This window comes from Chamaea fasciata, unplaced genomic scaffold (assembly GCF_029207755.1).
Source record: "Chamaea fasciata isolate MVZ Bird 193981 ecotype frontalis unplaced genomic scaffold, bChaFas1.0.hap1 SCAF_5, whole genome shotgun sequence".
NCBI classification, from domain to species: domain Eukaryota; kingdom Metazoa; phylum Chordata; class Aves; order Passeriformes; family Sylviidae; genus Chamaea; species Chamaea fasciata.
The window spans coordinates 62,400,544-62,422,832 of record NW_027094090.1 but is presented as its reverse complement, the minus strand read 5'-3'; the positions used below and the strand labels follow the sequence as shown (position 1 = coordinate 62,422,832).

Sequence of the window (22,289 nt, the reverse complement as noted above, 5' to 3'; positions counted from 1 at the left end):
AAGTGGAAGATGAGACAGAATCCTATTAAAGTCACCAGTGCTCCCGTGATGAGCAAGAACAGCCACAAAAACCAGCAGAAATAGAAAAACTTTTTAGCAAAGATGTATAAATTCCTTTCTCTTTACACTTGTTTCTTAGAGCAAATTATTATTATTTCTGAAAATACTCAGAAACCAGAAATTCTGAATCTAGAGAAGTTACCCAGCTTTGCGGGATTTTTGGTTTCCTTGACAACCATTCATGTAAATAGTAAGGACTTGTTATGGGAGGGAATATCAGTATAATCAAAACCTGTTAATCACCCAGAAAAAAGCTAAATTCTATATGGAAGTTATAATTTATCCAGCAAACATTAATAGAAGAGTCTGTTTAAATAAGGCTCTTCTGTTAATGCGTGCTGGATGCCTGACAAGGATGGAGCGAAGGCAGTGATTTTCTGAAGGTGAGATGCAAGGAGATTCCTTTTGACATTCCTTTTGAGAAAACTATTGGTGGTGACAGTAATCTTCTTCCCCTCAGGATCTTTGATGACTTGGAACTTCTCAATCTAGGCTGTTTCTTTTATTGTTATTATTGTTATCTATAAAAAGGATATGTGCTAAAGGCAGCCATAAACGTTTACCCATATTTAAGTGCTAACCTATTTGTTTCCTTCCTTAGTGATTCATTTAATCCAGTCTCTGCAACAAGGTCTCTGCTCCCCTGGTAGCGAGAGAGTGAGAAAGGGGATCAGTCACGTGTCCCTGCAAAGAGCTTAGATATTGTGAGGTATAGTCAATGTAAAATGGAAAGGATTATCCTGGAACTAATCCTGAGCAGTGCTAGTGCTGCTGGAATTACAACTCCTTTCAGGAATATGGGAACAGGTGTGGCATATATTCATAGCAGGATGAAGTTCTCCTTGTGTGAAAAACAGCTATGAGAAAAATTGTGCGTCAAGAAAACTTCCTGTCCTGTGCCAGCAAATCAATACTGTTTACCTCCTCTTTTTATGCTTTATGTTGCAAATCACAAGATATGATCATCATTAAAGTGGTGACAGTATTTTCCTGCAGTTTAGAAGTGACATGAAAGCCCCAGTTCTGTTAGCTTTGTCTTAAATGAAGGCCACATATTTTAAAAAACAGTGTCTTGCTACTTGTACTGTTCATAGTAGCAGCAAAGCACTAAGCAAGTAATGAAAAAGCTGTGAAAACAAGTTGTCAGCTGTGTCTAGAAAGTTATTTATCCGATCTGAGGAAATAAAAATTAGTATTATTATGTGATTCACACATCAGAATTTCAGGGTTGTTTCCCATGCCTGGGACATTTGTAAGGACTGCCTGAAGCCATCAGCTACAGAAGACTTTGGCTGGTTTTCCTTCATAGACATACCTCCTGGTGGAAATTCTTTCACCATGTAGATTGCACTGGTTTTCAGATCAGTGTCAAATACAATTCAGCTACAACTTGTGCAGATTTAAAACACTCTTCAGGTTTTGCTGTGGTCTGAAAGTTTTGCTGTTTGCCTTCTTTTAAGACTTCAAAGTTAGTTTATCATCTGACTGTTGCAGTTTTCAGGGAAGATGCTGCATATGTTGAAGTTGGTTAAGAGCAAGTAGATGCCGAATACCTCTGGATATCCATGTTTTCATTGAGTAACTTATTACAAAACTTGATTCACATTCCTCTTCATTTCAATCAGTCTATTCTAGATGCTAGGTATTTTTTACGGTAAAACCTGGCTTGAAGGCTCTGGGGAGGCAAAATCTATAGAGTACATTTTCTCCTTCCCTCCGCCTTTTCTGTTTTCTTAGTTCTTCTCTTTGCTGCTGGATGTTTCCCCAACACAGGATGTCTGCAGCCATTGAGTCTGGATGGTGATGGAATTGGGGTCTGTTTGATCCCATTTATGAGCCCACCTCTGAGGTGGGCGAGGAGGCATGCAAGTGGCACCTTGTGCCTCCAGGGCTACTGATTCTCAGCCTGGTGCATCACCCCAGCCAGCCTGACCTACAGGCTCCAGCAAGGCACTGACCTTGGTGGTGCTTTTGTGAAGTCATCCGAGCAGCAAGGGTGTCTTTGATTTGGACTGGGGAAGGGGATACTGTGTCATTGCTCTGAATTATTTTGATTGATTTTTTTTTCCCCCCAAGCATACCTAGGAAAATGCAGTGAATGTTGTGACAAAATCAATATGGTATTGAAGGTTGCATTTTTCCACAGTAAAGTCTTTAAGGACATGCTGCCAGGGAAAACACTTTATCAGCCAAAATTCCATTTTACCATGCTGAAAAAGGAGCACTTTTTGTAGCCCACATGGCTCTGTGGTGCTATATATTCTGTGGGACAGTGAGGAATTTCATTAGGTAAATGGAAAAAAATACTGTTTAACAGAAAAGTGGGTCTTGACAGGAACCTCATGAAGTTCAACAAGAAGTGCAAAATCTTGCACATGGAAACTACCCCATGTACCAGGACATGCTAAGGGCTGCCCAGCTAGAAAGCAGCTTAGCAGCAAAGGATCTGGGGATCCTGGTGGACACCAGGTTGAACATGAGCCAGGAATTTGCCCTTGCAACAATGACTGCATGAGACAAAACACTGACAGCAGATCAAGGGACATGACCATTCCCTTCTGCTCAGCACTGGTGAGGCCACACCAGGAGGGCTGAGTCCAGGCTGAGTTCTGGGCATCTCAGTACAAGAGAGACATGAAAACAATGGAGAATCCAGCCAAGGGCCGCTAAGGTGATGAGGGGATTGAGCCACCTTACGTGCAAGGAAAGGTGAGAGAGCTGAGACTGTTCAGCCAGAGAAGAGAAGCCTTGGAGGGGCATCTTACCATTTGTTGTACATAAATACTTGGAGGGCGGGCGTGAAGAAGACAAAGCCAGGCTCTTTTCAGAGGTGCCCAGTGGCAGAACTAGGGGCAGTGGGCACAAACTGAAATACAGGAGGAGCCCCCTGAACATCAGGAAACATTATTTTACTGTGAGGATAACCAAGCACTGGCTTGAGGTGCCCAGTGAGATTGTGGAGTCCCCATCCTTGGGTCAAAAGCCATCTGGACATGGTCCCATGCCACTGGCTCTAGGTGGCTGAGCATGCCAGGGGGAGGTTGGACCAAATGACTCCTTTAGAGAAAAGGTCCCTTCTAAGCTCGTTCTATGATTTTGTGATGCTGTATGGAGTACAACCCATTCATCAGGAAAAGTCAGGATAGAATTTTCTCCTGGTAGGGAGGTAATCAGAAGTCGTTAATGAAAATGCTTTTAGAAGGGAAACTTTTTTTATAAAAAGGAAATGCAGTCTTAAGTTTATGCAGTTGCTAGCTAAAACTTTTGAAAGCTTTTTTTAATGGTACTGTTATATAGCACCTTTCAATCTAGGAAGCATGTAGCAAATGAGACTGTTAGGTTGTCATCCTCCAGTGCTTCAGAGAAGATGGTAAACAATGAGAGAAAAATGTACAGTCCTACAGTCCCATATAGCCTTAGTTTAGCTTTCCTCTGCTTTTGTGCTTGCTACTGTTTTGGTGCTTCACTCTGTGTATATGTAAACAAGCACCAAGGTAAGACAGCAAATACATGATCTCTTTTCTTGTGCTTCACCTCACTGCTCTATTTATCATGATTTTAGTAAAGTGGAAAAGAGAAGGGTAAGTGCAGCAAAGTTGTAATTGCAGATAAAGTATCTTGGTATGCAAGAGTGGTAACCTTGAAGAGCAGGAGGTTTAAATAGGAATGTAATAATAATGGAATGTAATGAATTGGACTTTTACCAAATATGAAACTGTATCCTAATTTGACCTAATTCACAGGCGAAAATTCCACCAGAAGTTATTAATCAACAAAAATACCACCAGTAGCTCCAAAATTTGGTGCAACATGCTGCAGGTTGGGAATCTATGTGGCGGTAGTATTGGTGTAGAATTCCCCTGGATTTATATTCTTCAGTAGGCACCTTCCACCAGCCACCATATGATGCCAGCTGCTGAGCTCAGTGGACGGTTAATCTGACACAATACAGGCACTCCAAAGATTTTGTCCTTCTGTGTTGGTTACTATCATTCTGTTCATGCTGGTACTGTTTTCCAAACTTGTTTTATGCTAAGTCTGCAAGTCCAAGCCTCCATCCCTTTCAAAGAGGCTCAGGTGGAACAGTCGGTATTCATCTGGGAAGCCTGGGCAAGTTTCCCCATTATCTATTTGTGGGGAAAAGGAGTATATTAAAAAAATTACATAGTTCCCTAAAGAAGTACAGTGAAAGAGTTGAAGTCTGTCTGGATATATCTGTGACGACTCGGTACAAGAGTTGTTGTTTGTGATCGTAATGTGTGGGCAACCAGACTCAAGTGTTTTTAAAAATAAAATACCTAAATACTTGGGAATGTAGTCACTATACAATTAATACACAGAGAACAAGCCACTATTTCTCCCTCGTTCAGTCAAGGAAACAGGGAAACTTGATTTAAGCTCTATGTCTGTATCAGGCTTCTCTGTTAAAAACGACACTTTTGCTAACTGTAATGAGCATTTACATGGTGGTAGCAACTGTGAGAAAGCTGAGTCAGGCTGTGCACATAAGGCAGTTTCAGGTCGAAACTGAGTGGAAACACCAATTTTGTGTAGGGGTTTTAGTTCACCAATTTTTTGTTTCCCAGCCATGCACCAATTACTGTGGTGGCTTGAGCACCCACTAGAATTATTTACTTGTTTTCTGCTATGAGATAGGATTAGAAGAAGAGCAAATCAGGCTCAAAACTTAAATGGTATAAAGAAAACTTTATTAACAACTCTACAAGATGAGGGAAAAAAACCCCTAAGAATCAGAATAAAACCTTCAAAACACTTCTCCTACCCCCACAACTTTTTTTCTTTTCCCACTGACAATGTACAGAGGAAAAACTTGGGACTTAGGTCAGTTGACCACTTCTAAAATAGTCTTTCATCAGTTCTTTTAGGGAGAGGAGTCTCTTTTGCTATGTCATGGAGACTTCTCCATAAGAAAACACTTCTCTCATGGCTTCAATTCTCACAAAAGCAGCTGCCTGGGAATCTGCATTCGTGAAGTCCCTCCCATATCACACAGCATTCCCACAACTGCGTTCATGGGCCATGTCAAACACATGGGGTACCATTTTAGGGATGAGCTGTTCAAAAGCAAAAACTGTTCTCTTAATCTCTCTCTGAGATCATTTTTATCTCTGGAAACAGAGATCTTCTCTCCCTGGGGGCAGGTCTTCATCTTCATCTCATATCTCTCTCTGTTCAAGCTTCTCATGAGATCACAGCTACTTCAGCATAAATGCCATATCTGCAGTTTGAATATTCTTCATCTCCCCACAAATGTCTTCCACGAATTAAAGGGTTATTCTAGTATATCACAGTCCATCACCATGGCCTTACAAAAGAGTTTCAGCCTAAGGCTAGGCATCTCCTCTTTCTCCTCCCAGTCAAATCTTCTCTGGTAGTTGACTCCTCCTTCACTGACTTTGATATCTTCTTGTTGTCTCTTTACGTATCTTCACTCTGTCCTTTTCTCTCACTCAGAGAAGATTTTATGTTTTGCAAGTTTCATCTGTGCAAGGGAAGAGTTAAAATCTCAGCTGGGGCCTGCAGAGGGTCCTTGATGGTTTCTGCTGGGCGGTGTCTGAAGCAGTCACAGATTCGGGCTGCGCTGGGGCTGTTCCGGGATCTTGGGCTCTGGCTGCATTCAGCTTCAGCTGTGGGGCCGCTCTGCACGGCAGCAGAGCCGCCCCTGGCCTCAGCTGCATGATCTCTTGTGACGCCGGGACACTCCCTTGGCAAGATGACTCGGTAGTGGCAGCTGGAGCTGGTTACAGGTGGAGGATTCTTTGGAAAACAGCCGGGATCTCAGCAGCTGCACACCGCGTGGCTGGGGCCCCTCCCTTCCCCTGCCCAACAGCCGCTGGGGCCTGAGGAAGAGGCCTGGTGGTGGGATGGTAACAACTGCTGGGGCCTGATCCAGCCGGGATGGGCCCTTTCTCTTCCCCCTCCCCTGCCTGGCAGCCGCTGGGGCCCAGCCCTGGCCCAGGACAGGGCCCAGCGGGCTTCCCGGGAAGGGGCCCGGCCCCTCGGCAGGGCCCGCCCGGCCCAGCCCCACAGCAGGGAGGGAGCCGGGCTGGCTTCCCTCTTCCCAGGCTGGAAAGAAAGAGAAATTTTCCCGAGGTTTGTTTGATTTTTAACATGTGTTCACAGAAGCGTGTTCAGCTTCCTGGTGGTTTAACATGGTGTCAGCATTCAAAACTAGCCACTGATTGGTTTTGTCAAGCAGGAAGGAAGCTGTTTTTCTTAGAAAAAGTCGCTTCCGTGTGTGGCTTCTCTCCTCACCCAATGTCAATCAGTGCAAAACCAGCACAGAACAGCAGCAGTGATTTGATCAGCTTTTCCCAGAGATTCAGCGCAGTTAGTCAAGACAACTTGCTGGTGAAGTATACCTGGAGACTGCTGCTCCCAGCCCTCTGGCATTTACCAGGTGATCAGTTATGTGCTGCATGCAGACTCATGGGCATGTGATTTTTGTGTTCAAATAATTTAGATATTTAGTGCGTTTTCAGTCTTCAGTTACGAAAAGAATAAAGGTTTCTCTGATGAAAGACCTTTAGTGAGTAGATTCCATTTCATTTTACTTAAAGGAATCAATATCAGCTAAATGCTTTTCTTTACTCTTCTCTCATGAACAAAAACAGATCTTGAGAGCTTGAGATCTAAGGTGTGCTATTTCTGCTAAACTGGGAATTATACAAATGGCAAAGTATGTCACACTGCTTTGTTTCACTCTCTTTTACTAACTCTATTTTTTAATAATGCTCATGTATCTTTTAGGAATATTTGTTCTCTGAAGGCAACTGTGATCTAGCTTGCTAGCAGATGATTCACAAGCATGCCATATGTGGGCCATTTTAACTATCCTAAAGACATAACTTTTACAGAAAGTATTTAGACAATATTTGGAAAAATGTTTTTTTGACCAGAGGCCACACCCTACTTCTCAGAAGACAGAGAATCCCTTTTTCCCCCTGCCCCAGCAATGATTTGAGGTGATACAGAATAACCTCCAGGTCCTGCCAAAACTTGGACAAGGTCTAAGCACTTACTCCAACTCTGAGCCTGTGTATTTCTTCTCATAAGACTCACGTACCCAGAGAGTGAGCCTTCACAACGCTCTTGTGTAGCATAAGGAGTTTCCTTTACCATGATTTTGGAACTGTTACATTATTCTTGAATAGCAAAGCCATGAAGAAATTATGCTGGGGACTGATTAGGATCTCTGTTTGTGTCTTAGCCAACTCTGCATCACAGGAGAGGAAACTGTGGATAAATTGAACTGATTGAGAGTCCAGGCTTCAACATATCCTCATATCCAACACGTGCTAGCCAGCTGTGATGGACCATTTGGAACAGGATCTGCCCCTTTCATTTTTAAAATTGATGCCTTCAGACATAAGGCTTCAGGATGGCAGGCTTTTGGCTTCTGTGTGCCAGATCAGAAGGAACTGCCAGACAAGGGTTTCTTGCCTGCAGTGACACATGGCAGTGGTGTTAGAAATCAGGGATCCTGAGAGCAAAGAAAATAACTGCTCTTTGAAGGTGATTTACTTTTCCAGCCACCTTTGACCTTCCCTGCTTGTATTAGGCTATTTGTGCAATATATCAACCCCTACCTTTTTAGGCTTATTTGCACACTCAGAAAAACTGAGTGGTTTTCTGGAGAAATATTTCAGCTAATAAAAGGAAGGACATGCTATCCAAAATTAATAACATAGCAATGGGTAGAAGCAAGCTCAAGTCTGCAAAATGTCTTACACTTTTAACGTGTCAGGTATGACTGATCTAGCACAAGGATATCAAGTGGCAAATTCAGAACAAAGTGGTTTGCAGAAGCAAAGCAGATGCTGCTTTGTGTAAAGTAGATACACCATGATGTGATGGTCCATTCCTAAAGCCACCGTGTGGGAAAGCAGGGATCACAAGTAAGTAGAGTGGTGTGGGTATGAATTTGAAATTATCTCTGTTACACACAGAAGACATTTTTGGGGAGCATTGAGTTTTCAATACACCAACCAAAACTTCACACTTCAGTTTGCATTTTCTGTTCTTACTTTATGAGAATCTGCTTTTCTAGCCTTTCCCCTGAAATTGTTATCTTTCTCCTTAAAGGCTTGCTCTACTTCCCTCTGTCTTCTTAATGAACTTTCCAGTGGGAGAGTGCTCTGCTCTGGTACAGGAATTCTGACAATATAGAGAGAAGTTGTGTGCCATTTTAAAGGGAATAGAGGAGGTCTGCTCTCATCATCAGAGGCCTTGTTACTTTATATTCAAAAAGAAATGTGCTCTAAGCACCTATCATTACCCTTTCTTCAACCATGCTTCCAACTTCCAGATATAGGAACTCATTCTCTTACAGAAGATTTTCTGTAAGGATTTTGGGGGAAGTGATTTTTGTTTTTTTTGGTGCAAATGTTGTTTCATGTAATAAAATGTATAATAGCAGTGAATATTTACGAGATAGTGAAACAACTGAACAAATCTCCTCAGTGTCATGAATACACTGAGTTTCTACCTACTTTCTCCAAAGTGTAACATGCCAGGACAAATCCTGAAATCTCTCTCACTCAAGTGTTTTGTAGACAAAATTCTAATTGAAGTTTTTGAGAGCACGACTTGAGGGAAAACTTAAAATCTGTAAATATTAGTATATGCCCCTTAAAACAAATGAGGAATTTCAGACAGGGAAATAGGAACTTCACAAAAGCTTCTAATATCCCACTTTAAGCATAAACTTTTGATATTTGAGAACTTGAATCTCACAGAAAGAAAACTAAACACAGCTCATGGAACATCCTTGTGCCAATAGTACAGTGCATTGTGGAATTTAGTCTCCTAACTTTTACTTTAGAAGCTATACAAATGGTTTTTTTAGCTCTTACTGAAGAAATGAAAATGTTTGAGTTTGCTACATTCAATACATAAAAATTAAAAACGTGGCTGACAATTTTCTGTCACTTTCTCTACTTTTGAGCATGTCTGTGTGACCTCAGTAGTTTTGAGTTAAAGATGTAAGGCTTAAGGAGAATTTGAGTTTGTAAGAAACAATTTTTTTGCAATTTTCTGGCACATTATTTCAAGTGACTGGTCTTTGGAAATTCTGATCACCAAATCTATAAAAAATAGAAGGAAAATATTATGCTTGTTACTTCTGCATCAGAGAAAATTTTGAGAATGACAACTTTTTTTGGTTGAAAATGAAAGTAATGTACAGTACACCTGAAGTTTTAGGCTAAAAATGTATTTCAATTTTATCGGAACATGTGGATGTCTCAGAATGAATTCTAGCACCCCAGAAAGGCTCAACTAATTTTACTTATAATGTGTGAAGACGTTGCCTCAAAGAACTCTTTTTTTCTCAAGCTTTTAGAAACTTTAGTGTATTTCAGAGCTTCTGAAGTAAATTTAAAAACAGGCTTTTAGATGACTTTCCACCTCAGAGGTCTTCCACTATGGCAAGAAACTAGTGTCAGGAAAATTTTCTCTTTCTAATGAAGATTATTTTTTCTTCCTCTTTCCGACTTCCCGTTTCCTGTCAAGTCTGAAGTGTCTTGGATCCCCAACAAACACTACTCTGGGATTTACGGGCTGATGAAGTTGGTTCTGACTAAGACTCTACCTTCCAATCTTGAGCGAGTCATTGTCCTCGACACAGACATTACATTTGCCACTGACATTGCTGAGCTATGGGCCGTCTTTCACAAGTTCAAAGGTATTTTAATGATTTTTTTACTGTCCTTATTTGAGGGGGGAGGGAGAATGATGAGGCAGGCAATACAGTGGGCATGAAAGGGCTAGCTGAGGTTTGTTAAATGTTTTCACTCTTTCCAGTTTTGCTGTTTGAATATGATTGTTCTCTTTGTGAGCTCTTTTCTTAATGATGTTTTGTATAGAATAATTGGCAACACTGATTATCTATGTAGTTTGTTTTATTGGTCTGATTATTTGGGGCGGGTGTGAGCCTGACAATGCAGTAGATAATAAAGAATTATGAGCATGCTGTAGTTATGTACCGTTCAATACCTCTTGGAAGAACTTGGGTTTAATTATTTTTTTATTAATAAAACTGAAATATTACTTTCAGTATAACTGTTCCATGTAACTACTGAGAACAAATGAAGTTGGGAACATTCTTTAACCGGGGAGGAAAATGAAGGGAGCAGAGTTACACATGTGAATAGAAATAAGTTGCTGTTTGGTCCTCTTAATGAGTTGATAAAGGCATCTGGATTCTAAGCACCTAAAATAGTTTTCCCTACCTATTCCTGTTTCCCAAAGCTCCTTGCAAATGTACTTCATAGTTGGTCTGAGAAAGGAGACATTCAGAGTAACTCAGTAAGGAGATGATTACAAAAAAGTTCCCTACTACCCTGTCACAGAGCAGAGCACTTTCTGGCTTGCACACCACTAAAACCATTTAATTCTCCCAGGTTCCAGTGTTGCCAGCTGTTCAGAGATGTACCTTATTGTTCTCCTCTTGCCCTCAGCATATGTATTACAGTGCTGATAAGTGCAGAGGCATTCCAGCATCCTGGTTTAAAGGTTCACAACCTTGCAAAAGTGTGGCCTTGATGTGTTTCATCAGCTCTCTCAAAATCATCTCAAGCAAAGTCAGCCTAAGCAAATGGGAATATTTATTTAGAGAAGCCAAAATACACCACTCCATAAGGAGGGAGCCAGGAAAGAGCGCATTTACTGTACTTATCCCCTGCTGAAATCCACAAGGGCTGCTTTTCCCAGTACCCAGCTCCGGGGCAGGACCTATTATCTTCAGCTCTATGTCAGGGGCTGGGTTCTAGTGCTTACTTCTTCATGCATTTGTTTCCATTCACTTCTATGGATACACTGATGTCTTTTCAGCAAGCTAGAAGCAGCCACCTTTTTGTTTAATTTAATTATTCACAAGCTTTCTTCATTAAGGAATAGAAAATCTTTCTTCAGATATTGTTAAGACCTCTTCACCAAGCCTTTCCCTCCACTGAACCTTGAGTTTCATGTCAACATACACCTTGACAACCATAAGTAACATAAATGCACGCATACGAAGTGATGCTGTGCTATTGTACTGTCTCATTCTGTGCAGCTGTCCCATTAATAGCGATATTTGACTGAATATGGTCTAATAGCATGTCACAGCAAGAAAAGAAATGTGGATAAACAGAACTTGGGCATAGAGGACTGCATGGTCAAAGAGTAAAATCTGAATTGAGGCAATGAGGGGGATTGTCTCCTTGTTTATAATTTCTGTCATAATTTCAACAAAGATCCCTTGCTTTTTTACTGGAGAAATAAAACCAAGCATAAAGACTGCTTGTAATAAAGAGGAACATGGAGCAGAGGCGGATATAAGATCGAAAGAAAATACGGAAATATGGAGAAGAATAATTAATGGCAGTAAAACACATGTCTCCATAGAGCTAGGCGGGAATGTTCATCTGATTAGAGCTGTGAAAGGCTCTAACTTACACACAGAGACAGAATTCCTGTGCTGCTGCCCTCATAACCTACATAGCAAAACTCCCAAATGCATGATTTTGTCAGTTGTCCCATGCGTCTTTTTAATTCTGGCTGACCACCTGCTTCTCCACAGTTTTTTAATCCTGGCAATAAATTGGTCAGTGTCCACATCTGCTCATCTCCCAGGAAGTCATGCACAAAGAAAGAATAGATGAGACAATGCCACAGCCCCAGGTCTTGAGCTGGGGTGGGAGAGGACTTAGGATCCTAAATGCTGCGGAGGAGAGAGGAAGTGTCCAAGCACTGGCTTGTTCTCCAGCCTGTGCCATAGACTGTAGTTTCATTAGCAAAAATTACCTCGATGATGGTGACATCAGAGTTGAGTGTTTAAGGGTAAGAATGAGAGGGAAAGCCAACAAAACAAATACCGTGGTGAGAGTCTGTTGTAGGCAACTCAACTGGCATGAGGAGGCAGCTGGCAACCCCTTGTTCTTGTGGTGGGCGTGAACTTCCCAGAGACACAAGCTGAACTTAGCAGAGGTCTGCTGGAAATAAAATGGGGGAGAGGAAACAGTCCAGGAAGTTTCTGGACTGTGTGGAAGATAATTTCCTGACAGCTGGTGAGGGAGCCAGCCAGGGGCCGTGCCCGGCTGGATCTGTCAGTAGATCTGGCTAACCAGGGAAGTTCCAGTGGACTGGAGATTAATAAATGTAATGCCCATCTGCAGGAAGGGCCTGAAGGAGCATCTGGGGAATTGCAGGCCTGACCTTGGGGCCAGGGAAGGTCATGGAACAGGTCACCTTGAGTGCTGTCACGCAGCATGTGCAGGACAATCAGGGGATCAGGCCCTGTCAGCGTGGATTTGTGAAATGCAGGTTCTGCTTGACCCACCTTATCTCCTTTTGTGACGAAGGTGACTCTCCTTAGCGGATGAGGGAAAAGCTGTGGATGTTGTCTACCTAAAATTTAGTAAAACCTATGACATAGTTTCCCACAGCATTCTCACAGAAATGCTTCCGATGGCTTAGACATGTTCTCTAGATAAAAAACTGGCTGGTTGGCCGGGTCCAGAGAGTGGTGGTAAATGGAACTAAATACATTTGGCAGCCAGTCACTAGTAGTGTCTCCCAGGGCTCAGTGTTGATGCCAGTCTGATTTAGTATCTTTATCAATGATCTGGACAAGGGGATCAGGTGCATGCTTGGTCAACACCACGTTGAGTGGGAATGTTGATCTGTTGGAGGGCAGGAAAGCTCTGGACAGGAAGGATCTGGATGGGCTGAATCGATGACCCAGGGCCGGTTCTATGTCAACAAAGCAAAGTGCCAGGTCCTGCACTTGGGTCACAACAACCCTCTGCAGCAGTACAGTTTTGGGACAGAATGGTTGGAAAACTGCCCAGTGGGAAAGGATCTGTGGGTGGGTGCTGGTCAACAGCAGCTGAGCATGAGGCAGTGTGTGCCCAGGTGACCAAGAAGGCCAGGGCCATCCTGGCCTGGATCAGCAATAGTGTTGCCAGCAGGACCCGGGCAGGGATTGTCCCCCTGTTCTCAGCACTGGTGAGGTCACATCTCAAGTTCCATGTTCATTTCTGGACCCCACACTGCAAGAAGGACATTGAGGGGCTGAAGAGTGGCCTGAGAAGGGCAGCAGGAAATTTCTATATAGAAAGGGATGACGAGCATTGGAACAGACTGCCCAGAAAGTTGTGGAGTCACTATACCTGACTGCATTTAAAAACTGTGTAGATGTGGCACTTAGGGACAGGGTTTACTGGTGGACTTGGTAGTGTTGCTTTGATGGTAGGACATAAGGTCTTTTTCAACCTAAATGATTGTATTGTTCTATGATTCAATGAAAATGGAAGGAAGGGCAAGTAATCTGGAGAGATACTGATACTCTTTTAATGCTTTATAAAAGTTTGGCCTAAATTCTATGGTGATTCTCAGTTTTTTCCAAGGGTCTTCTTATTTCTTCTGCCTGCATCATGAAAGATTGAAAGACTGTCTCATGTCATGAGCCCCAAATATTCCTCCAAAGGATATTTTACTAAATTAATGTTTTAATCTCTTCCTTGTTTCTCTCTCAGAAGTCCCAGGTAAGTTCATGAAGATTTCTTGGGGGCAATCTAGAATGTTTGTTGACATATTACATAAACAGAAGAATAATAAAACTCCTATGAAGGGAAATGCTAGTCTCCAAAGCAACCTATCTTTACGCCCAACCCCAGTTAGGAGGGCAGCTTTAGATCCATTGGGTCTCCTCCTAGGAATATTCTAACAACCATTTGCCGGCTAGAAGCCACCATTATAAACCTGCATACACCAGGATGCTTTTTGAGCAAATTAAAGAATCTTTCACATCAGTGCAGGGAAAGCCAGAGCTTCTGTCTGCACATTGCTACAAGATAACTGATGAGGCAGTCAGCACAGCCTTTCCCGAATTGCAGCTGCGCCTTGAGGGAAGGTCCCAGAGTCTGTGATTCTTTCTGTGCCTGGGAAGACTTTTCTTCCAACAAAAACAGTGAAACAGAGAGACCAGTAGCTCAGGTTCTCTTTTTTCTCAGACACCACGCTTGGAAGAAACTCAGATTCAGGACTGTCTTGTAATTTAACCAGGTCTGATTTGCTGTGTGGAAGGGCCTATAGTATGTTTTAAATAGCACCTGCGATACCCAGAATCCTTGTTCTGTGAAGGTTCTTATTCCAGTCATCTTAAGAGTTTCTGGAAAGATCAGACCCTTACATAGTAACTTAATATTTTAGGTGGTAAAGGTACTACTCCATTCACTCTGTAGACAGAAAAAAGGCAGTAGGATTTCTTTGTAAATTATTGCCCTTCTGTCCTTTCCAGATAAGCTCTTTGCATACACCCTTCCAATAAGTGATCCAACTGTTCCATAGCAGAGTGCAGAAATTTAAAAATCTGTTCTTTGAAGTGGCAACCTTAGGCTTTGGGAAAAATTCACACACCTCTTTGGTAGCCTGAAACAGTCTCTTAAGCAATGTAACATCTAACAGTTTCTCTTAGGAGTCAGTGGGGGTTGTATAATTATTAATGGTGTACAGGCTTGAATCTCTATGTATAAATATGTCTTTGGGAACCAAAGAGTCAATTTCTGCTTTAGCCTTATTCTCTCTTGCTCTGTAGATAGGTAGAATGTTTTCCTCTAGGATGGAGATACACCTCCAAAATATTTACTTCAAAGGTTTGAGTCTGCAGCCAGTCTGGTGAAGATAACCTGTAATGCATGTTTTCTGTGACTTAGTTGACACTGATTATGTTTCCTATTCATCTTTCACTAGATTTTGACAGTTCTAAACTTGAGAAAGTCTCTAGCCTAAGGGCAAAAGTGTGGGACTGTAGATCATAGTGTATTCTTGGATGAAGTGCTGCAGAGTATTTCAGACAACAAGGATTAGTAGCCAATATGTTTTTATTGCAGAAACTGTGCAAATTCTTCTGAGAGAAAAATGAGTCTGAAGCTATGTTCTGTGCCATCAATCTTAAAGTTCCTCTAAAGGCCGTATCTGCCAATTGTTTTATTATTCTTGCTTACCCAAATTCTTGGTACTGCAATGTGGGTTCTTTTTTTCCAAGGTTCTGCAATGTGGGTTCTTTTCTTCCAAGGTTCTGATTTTTAATTTTATTGGATGTTAAATATGGATTCTCAGGACTGAATTTATTTGGAACTTGGCTACAACAATCATCATAATTATATGTCTTAGAAGTTGTAGTTTCAGTTGGGATCACAATCTCTGTGTGCTGGGTGCTCCACATGAAAATAGCAAGAGACTGTCTTTGTGCTTCACATTGTCAGGTGACAATTCTTGTGTCTGTCTTGTTCCTTTAGGCCATTGCTTTGCATGAGTCACAGCTGAGACTCACAAATGAGACCTGAATAATCCCCATAGAGATCAGTGTTGAGGAGCTCTGTGTTAAATTGAATGCTACATCAAAGGGCATTATGGTATTTTTAAGTACGTGTCAAAACTCAGAGGCTGTATTGAACAGTGATGTCTTACTACTACTGCATGTTAGCCTCACAATCCAGCTAGCTGATATGATGAATATTTTAAGTACTTTGAAACAACAGAGACTGGATAATACCTAACTATTGCATTTCAAATAACTCTTCTCGTATATTAAGTCACCCAGAGAATATAAGCTACAGCTGGTGTTCATCTGTGCAAGTAAGTCTTCTCTGGAAAGGTGACCTCCATTAACCACACATACAAGAAGGAGAAATGGCAAACTTGACAGGAATGCTGAGATTCACATGTTCTTACTTTGCCTGAATAAAAACATGCTATAGAAGCTGTTTGCTTTGTGTCAGGAGCTCAAGTAATGGTAAAAATCCATATTGACATCATAAATACCAGAAAAGGTCAGCAGCAATTCTGGTGCAGGATCAAGTGCCCAGAGCTGAAGAGGGAATGGCACATAGTCAATCCCAAACTTAAAATTTGCCAACACTCAGCCTGTGGGTGCTTTGGCATATTGCTCTGCAGAAAGCCTGAGGTAACAATCTAGGTTAATACTATTTTTGCAGCTTATTCAGGAAAAGGAGCAAACAAACAAACAAAACAAACCAGAGAAAAATCATAACCCTCACAAATTTAAGCATCTTGTGTAGGGATTTTAGTAGTTATATTCCTACAAGAACTATTATACATAAGTTTGTAATGTTAAGTGCATGCGGAACTTTTCATTTGTATGTGAATTTAGCATGCCAGTAAGTGAGATGCTGATGGCACTGGTGAGAGGCAGGCAGAGTCAGCAGGTGCTTTATAAATCTCCCTGAATTTGGCTTTACCAGTGAAGCCCTGTTTTAATAAACTATACCTGTCATAGCCCTTGACTCTCCTGCAATGATTGTGCTTTTCATAGGTGTGCTGTTCTTTTGATGATGTAAAATACTCGGTTGTTGCCAAGATTAAAATTTAAAATTCACTGACACCTATGGCCCAAGGCGGGATTTGAGCCACAGAATTGATTCTGGGCAGGTTCTGTCGTTCAGTCTGTTAGTTTACACTGAGTAAATCATTAAAGTTTTGAGATGATTTTGAGAAAGGATTTCTGCAGGCTGACACAGTGTTCATGTTAAATCCTACAGAGATCTTTCTGTTTCTTCTGGTCAGTAAAACAAGCTTTCTTTTCTTACTAATCAAGAGGAAGGCATTAGCAACATGCACCTTAGTGTGTATAAAAATCCATGGTATGAGTCAGTCTTTTTGTGAAGGAAACAGGATCATATTGTGCATTAATAAAATAGTCAGGCAGCTATTAAAGTGGCTTAAAATTATCTGAATTTTTGTAAGTGTCTAAAAAGGCCGAATGGCACTTGTCTTTGCTCATAAAAGAAACATCTGTTAGCTTCTGAAAGATTTGTGGAAGTATTTAATGGTTTGACTACAGTCTCTCATAGCTCATCCTAGGGTTATTACACAAATGAAATACAGTTTCTCTTTGAAAAGGTCCCTGTGGAGGCTCTATCTGCTTAAGATTTTCTATTCTTGATTGTTATATTGTGGTGTATTCTTCTTTTCTGCTACAGAATCTTTGAAACTTCATTGATAAAGGATTTTAATAGTTAGCTATAGCTGATAGAAATATTGAGGGGTGTTCTGCTCCAGTGTCTCACAATGCTGTCATCATCTGTGTGTGAAACTGTAGGAGAATATTGATTTCTTTTGGTGAAGTGAGAAAGAAAGTAAGGAGTTAGGATATTTGGGGGAAAAAAACAAATTTCTAGCTGTGATTGGGGGTTAATTTTGGTGACTATAATTAAGAAGGGGTCAAACAAAGATGTGGGACCTGCTGATTCTGTGAGTCTGGGGAAAAACACTTCTCTCTATCCACACTTGTCAGATAAGCTGACTGGATGGAAGTTCTCTTTTTTTTTTTTTTTCTTTTTTTTTTTTTTTTTTTTTCGCTAATTGCAGTTTGCTTAGCTGTGATACTCCTTTATTGAGAAGCCAGTCTGTGAGAAGGTTGACCTCAGTAAATGAGCTCCAAGGGAGAGAGTTTATTATATGGATCAGCATGTGCACATTCTAGTTTATGGATTTTAATGTGACAAGGGACATAATCAGAAAATTCTGATTATGAATTGCTGCCAAAATAGAATGGCTGCAGTTTCTGAAACATCTGTAGTTCTATTTTAGTTGAATGGTTCTTTGTTGGTTTCTGCCATCAGGCAGAAATATTTAGAGGTGAAAGGCCAACTGTGCATAGAAATAGGGTATAACTCATGGTGGGGTAAATTTTAAAATAAAAGATTTGAGTTCTTTATTTTTTCATTCTGATTTCCAAGGATACCCTTTGGTCATGTTTTCAAGCTTTTTCTCATGGGGGCTAGGGATGTTTTAATTATAAATGAAAGCAGATATTTTTTGTCATCTTTTGATACCACAACTGGAGGTTTTAGAATAAAAATCCACCACATGCTGCAAGATTTGTAATAAAATCTTGTTGGCAACACTGAAATTTTGAGGACTTTTTTCTACTTTCTCAACATCAATCTAGTGGGGTTTTTTCTACATTATTGTTCTCCAGTCTTTGTTAACCTGCCACTCATTCTACAGCTGTCTTTTTGGCTTAGATGCTATGATGTATCAAACACCCAAACTAAACACTATGACTCACAGAGTGTTAAAGCAAAAAAACAGTTTCTCTTCTGAGCTCTGTCTTCAGGATTTAAAGAGACTTTAATTCTATTAATCTCCAGTACTCCAACTGTGGAGAATGGACCTAGAACTCTTTTGAACTGCCTTGCAAATATTTATTAAGAGAAGTCAGGGCAGAGCATGGCGTCAAAGGAGCAAAGTGCATATCCCCATCTCCCTTGACTAGAAAAAGCTGTGCCTCCTCAGAAGCTAGAAAATCCAGCTCCCACAGGGTGCAGACTAGGAGAAGGATCATTTCTTTTTTGCATGTTTGTTATTGGCAGAGGAAAATGTATTTCTGGTAATGAGATGCCAGTAGGCTGTGCTGAAAGGAATATACATGAGAACAAGGGGTGGGAAGAAACCAAGGAGGAAAAGAGTAACTCCCCCATCCAAACTAAAAAGGAGACATCAATCAGGGGCTGCTGTCCACCAATAAATGTTTTAGGTTGATTGCTTTCTCCTATAATCTGTTCACATTCTTCTGCTTCCTTTCAGGTGCATTCAGTATCCCTGTCCTGTCAATTTACAACTTGTTTAATTATATTTTGTTTAGAGTGCTATTAAAAAAAACCCAAACAGGAATGTCTGCCTGTCTTCCTGGGTGGAGCACACAAATTAAGCCCATGTACTAATCCCTCTGGCCAGTCACTTTGCATTCCCTTGGTGACAGTAAAGCAAAGCAAGGGCATGAGCAGGCAGTGAATTTGGAGGGAGTAGCAGCCTGTCCACCAGTTATTAATGTGTAATGATAAGTAACTTCTGCGTGTGGGAAAAAGCTAAGCAGAAGAGACACTTGGGTCATTCACCTAACAAATGAAGTTTACTCTGAAGTTTGATAGTTGTATTAATAGGACTAAAGAAAGAATGATATTTAATAGCTAGATTTCCCTGCCTCAGGCCCTCATTCTAATCACGTGCAATCTATCAAGCGCATACACTTTTCACTATTCTCTGTGACGTGCATTGTAATAACTTGATATTCTGTTTTCTCCCTCTCCAAGCCAGGCACATTCTCTGAACCTACCTTGTTCTGCATTAACAATCCATATTTTTAAGGACCTCAGGCCCCATTTCCAATTACGAAGCTCTCATTCGAGGTTCCACCTTTTTGGTTTCATGCTGCAAATTATGCCTGTACTATTGTCCTTGGCAGCACATGGATTTGCATAGGGTGAAGTGGTGTAGAGAATATCTGTCTCTCAGGTTCAAGCTGCCAGGTAGAGCATATTGCCCAGAGGTCAATGGCATGATTATCCCATCAGCAGGGCGAGTGCATGGTATTGCTCTCTGCACAGCCAGGGAAGAGGGAAATGTGTGTACAAAATTAAACCAATTTATTACATAACTGCAGTAAGACTGTGTACAAATGTACCATGAGCAAAACCTGGGAACAGCTACATGAACTAGAAGTTAGACATGTAAATTAAATCAGTCATCAGTCCAATTTTGTGGAAAACATAGAATCTCCACACGCTTCCTTTTTCCAATTAATCTAGAGAATCAGGGAAGTTTGAACATCTTATTTTAATCCTGCAAGGTAAAAGAAAAAAAAAAGTAGCTTGGTCTGTAATGGGCCACTTCATTCTACATCTCTCAAGTGTCTTTATTTTACTTAAATTTCAAGCTGGCTCCACTCCATGTTCTTTGCAGTAATTTCTGGCTGCATTTATCATGAACCAAGCAGTTCAGTTAAACAGAGGAGCATTACTCCCTCTGACTCCTCAAGATAATTTTTTTTTTTCCTCTGAGATACTGCTAACAACAGAAAGAATTTTGTCCTAATTCTTCTAGATGCATAGTAAAAGGTGATTGATAAACATACAGTAAACCTGGGGACAAAATTTGTCCACAGCTTTTCTGTATTGATATTTTATTTCCTGCATTTAGTCACAGTGAAACTCAGTCCTGAAAAGAGCTTGGACCTTAAGTGTAAAATCCATAGTTGCAGTACATTTTGTCCAAGTTCATTTTAGTAAAAGAGATACACATTAGACATTTTCTGGTGAAAAGCCAGGCCAGTTTATTTTTCCTCTGCACTACCTAAATACTTAAAAGGGTCTCAAGGTCTAAGCTGATGGTATGCCTGCTTTGGTATAAAACAAACGCTGTTTCAGCTGCTTCTGGTGTGTGTGGTTCTGGGATTCGTTCTGGAGCTGGGACTGAACTTGTCAGCAGAACAGATTCTTGAAAACCATAAACTACTGGCACAACCAAGTGTAATCCTGAAGCCACTTACGTCTGTGTTTGGGGATGTAGTATTTTTTTCCTCTGTGCTTAAGGACTGGGGGAGTTGTCAAGTAAGTGCTGTTCTGACACACCAAGAGAATTTGTGTGGTGGGAACAGAGGTGGAGGTGGATAGTGAAGGAGGTGATGCAGCGTTCAGTGGTGCTGTTGACAAATGTGCCAGAGCATGAACCATCTGAGGACCTAGCACATGCTTACTGCTTCTGTCCTGCAGAGATGTGTGACTTGGAGCAGGACTAAACCCCTACAGCAAAGTGAGCCATTGTACCTTTTATCTTTTAGAATTGTCCTTGGCTGACTCAATGCCACCACTCTTCTGTCATCAGCTCTAGGTGTCTGCCAGTTTATGCTCATAGCAACTTCCTGAAATGCACATCGCCTCTGAAAGTGGCACAGGGTCTCCTGAATTTCATTAATTCATTGCATTGTCTTCCTGCATGTCTTCTGCTTAATAGGCAGTAATACTATTTCCTTCTGTATGCTTCAGGATATCATTGTTGCAGGTGCAAAGTGACGTTCTCTAGGGCTTTGCCAATCTCCTGCAGAGTCATACTGGCACCAATTTTTGACAGTATTTGGAGGTTCATGCTCATTCCCATACTACTAAGAAATGATGATCTGAATGTTGTCACGCTGGTGTCCTAAAATCCTGAAAGAGTGCATCTCAGCTGATAAGAACTATCTTTATAAAACATTGGAGTGAACAGGATGGTGCTGACTTCTGTCAGTAAAGAAGTCTAGTTCCTGTATTCCTTGACTTATGTAAACATTCCTGCTTTGAACTTACAGCTTCTTTTTTTCGACTAACTAAAAAAAGATGTGAATAGTTGGAAGAAGAATCTTTAAATATGTTCTCCTTTCAACTCTAAACCCCTGTTATGGGTCACAAGTAAAAAGGGTTTGGTGACCTCATCCAGGTCTGATGTGCACAAAGGTGAAATGTATAAGCAGGGCAGCAAAGGGATGCTCTTCTGGGGTATCAGTTTGGGGCACCTCAGCAAATTTAGAAGAGAACGTTCACACACTGACAATTCTGCTTCTTGTGATCATTTAATTCTTTCAAACGTAATAATGGGAAGTGGACATAACTTGGTAGATAAGGGAGAAAGCAAGGTGGAGATTGAATAGAGTGAGGGTACTGAGCAGGAAGAAGGAATAGGAAAAGGGAGAGGTGGGAACACATCCCAAGTTAGTCAGGATGGTATATCTTGAAACCTAAGATTATTTAAAAACAGCATATATCACAGTAAATTTCTGTGAAGCTATATAGAGGCAAGTGCACATATCTAGAATTTTTCTGCAGTTTCTTGGCAGTGACATCTGACTACAAAAAAAAACACTTGCCAAGGAAATAATGAAATACATGATAGCATTAAGGAGCTAACACAATGTTGAATTCAATGTAATTTTGCCCTGTCCCTTCTGCAGGGTTGGTAGTGCAGATATCCACTTAGCTGCAGTCAGCAATTAGTCTACTGTCACTGCCACAACCTTTTTATTTGTTTTGCTCTGTGGTGCCAGAGGTTTGTTTATATACAAGCACCTCTAGTCATAGTTTTTAAGAGAGTGGTAAGATGCTCTGCACACCCATTGCTATGAGGCCAAGTGGTTTTCTTTATCTTCCTAAAGCATTTTGATCATTGTAACATCCAATCTAGATTTTGTGTGGGGAAGGAGGACTGAGAATTACTTACAAAATTTAGAAGAGCAGTGGTGAAGCTCTGTTTCTGTGCTTTTTTTTTTTTTTTCCCTTTGGTTTTATGCTATTGCTTTTAAAGGTTTAGTTGCCATAACAACCCAAAGCAGTCCTGCATTACCATAGAAATGTGCTGTTGTGGGTGACAGTTTTTATGAAAACCCT

General features: G+C 41.0%; 1 protein-coding gene across 3 annotated transcripts in view; it reads left to right on the top strand.

The window, feature by feature from the left end:
* LARGE1 (LARGE xylosyl- and glucuronyltransferase 1) overlaps positions 1 to 22,289 on the top strand; it is a 275,959-nt gene that overhangs the window by 163,098 nt on the left and 90,572 nt on the right. For all 3 annotated transcript variants that reach the window (XM_066184003.1, XM_066184004.1, XM_066184005.1), the window contains one exon: positions 9,595 to 9,766. In XM_066184003.1, coding sequence (XP_066040100.1) covers positions 9,595 to 9,766 — 172 coding nt within the window. The remainder of the gene's footprint in view (positions 1 to 9,594; positions 9,767 to 22,289) is intronic.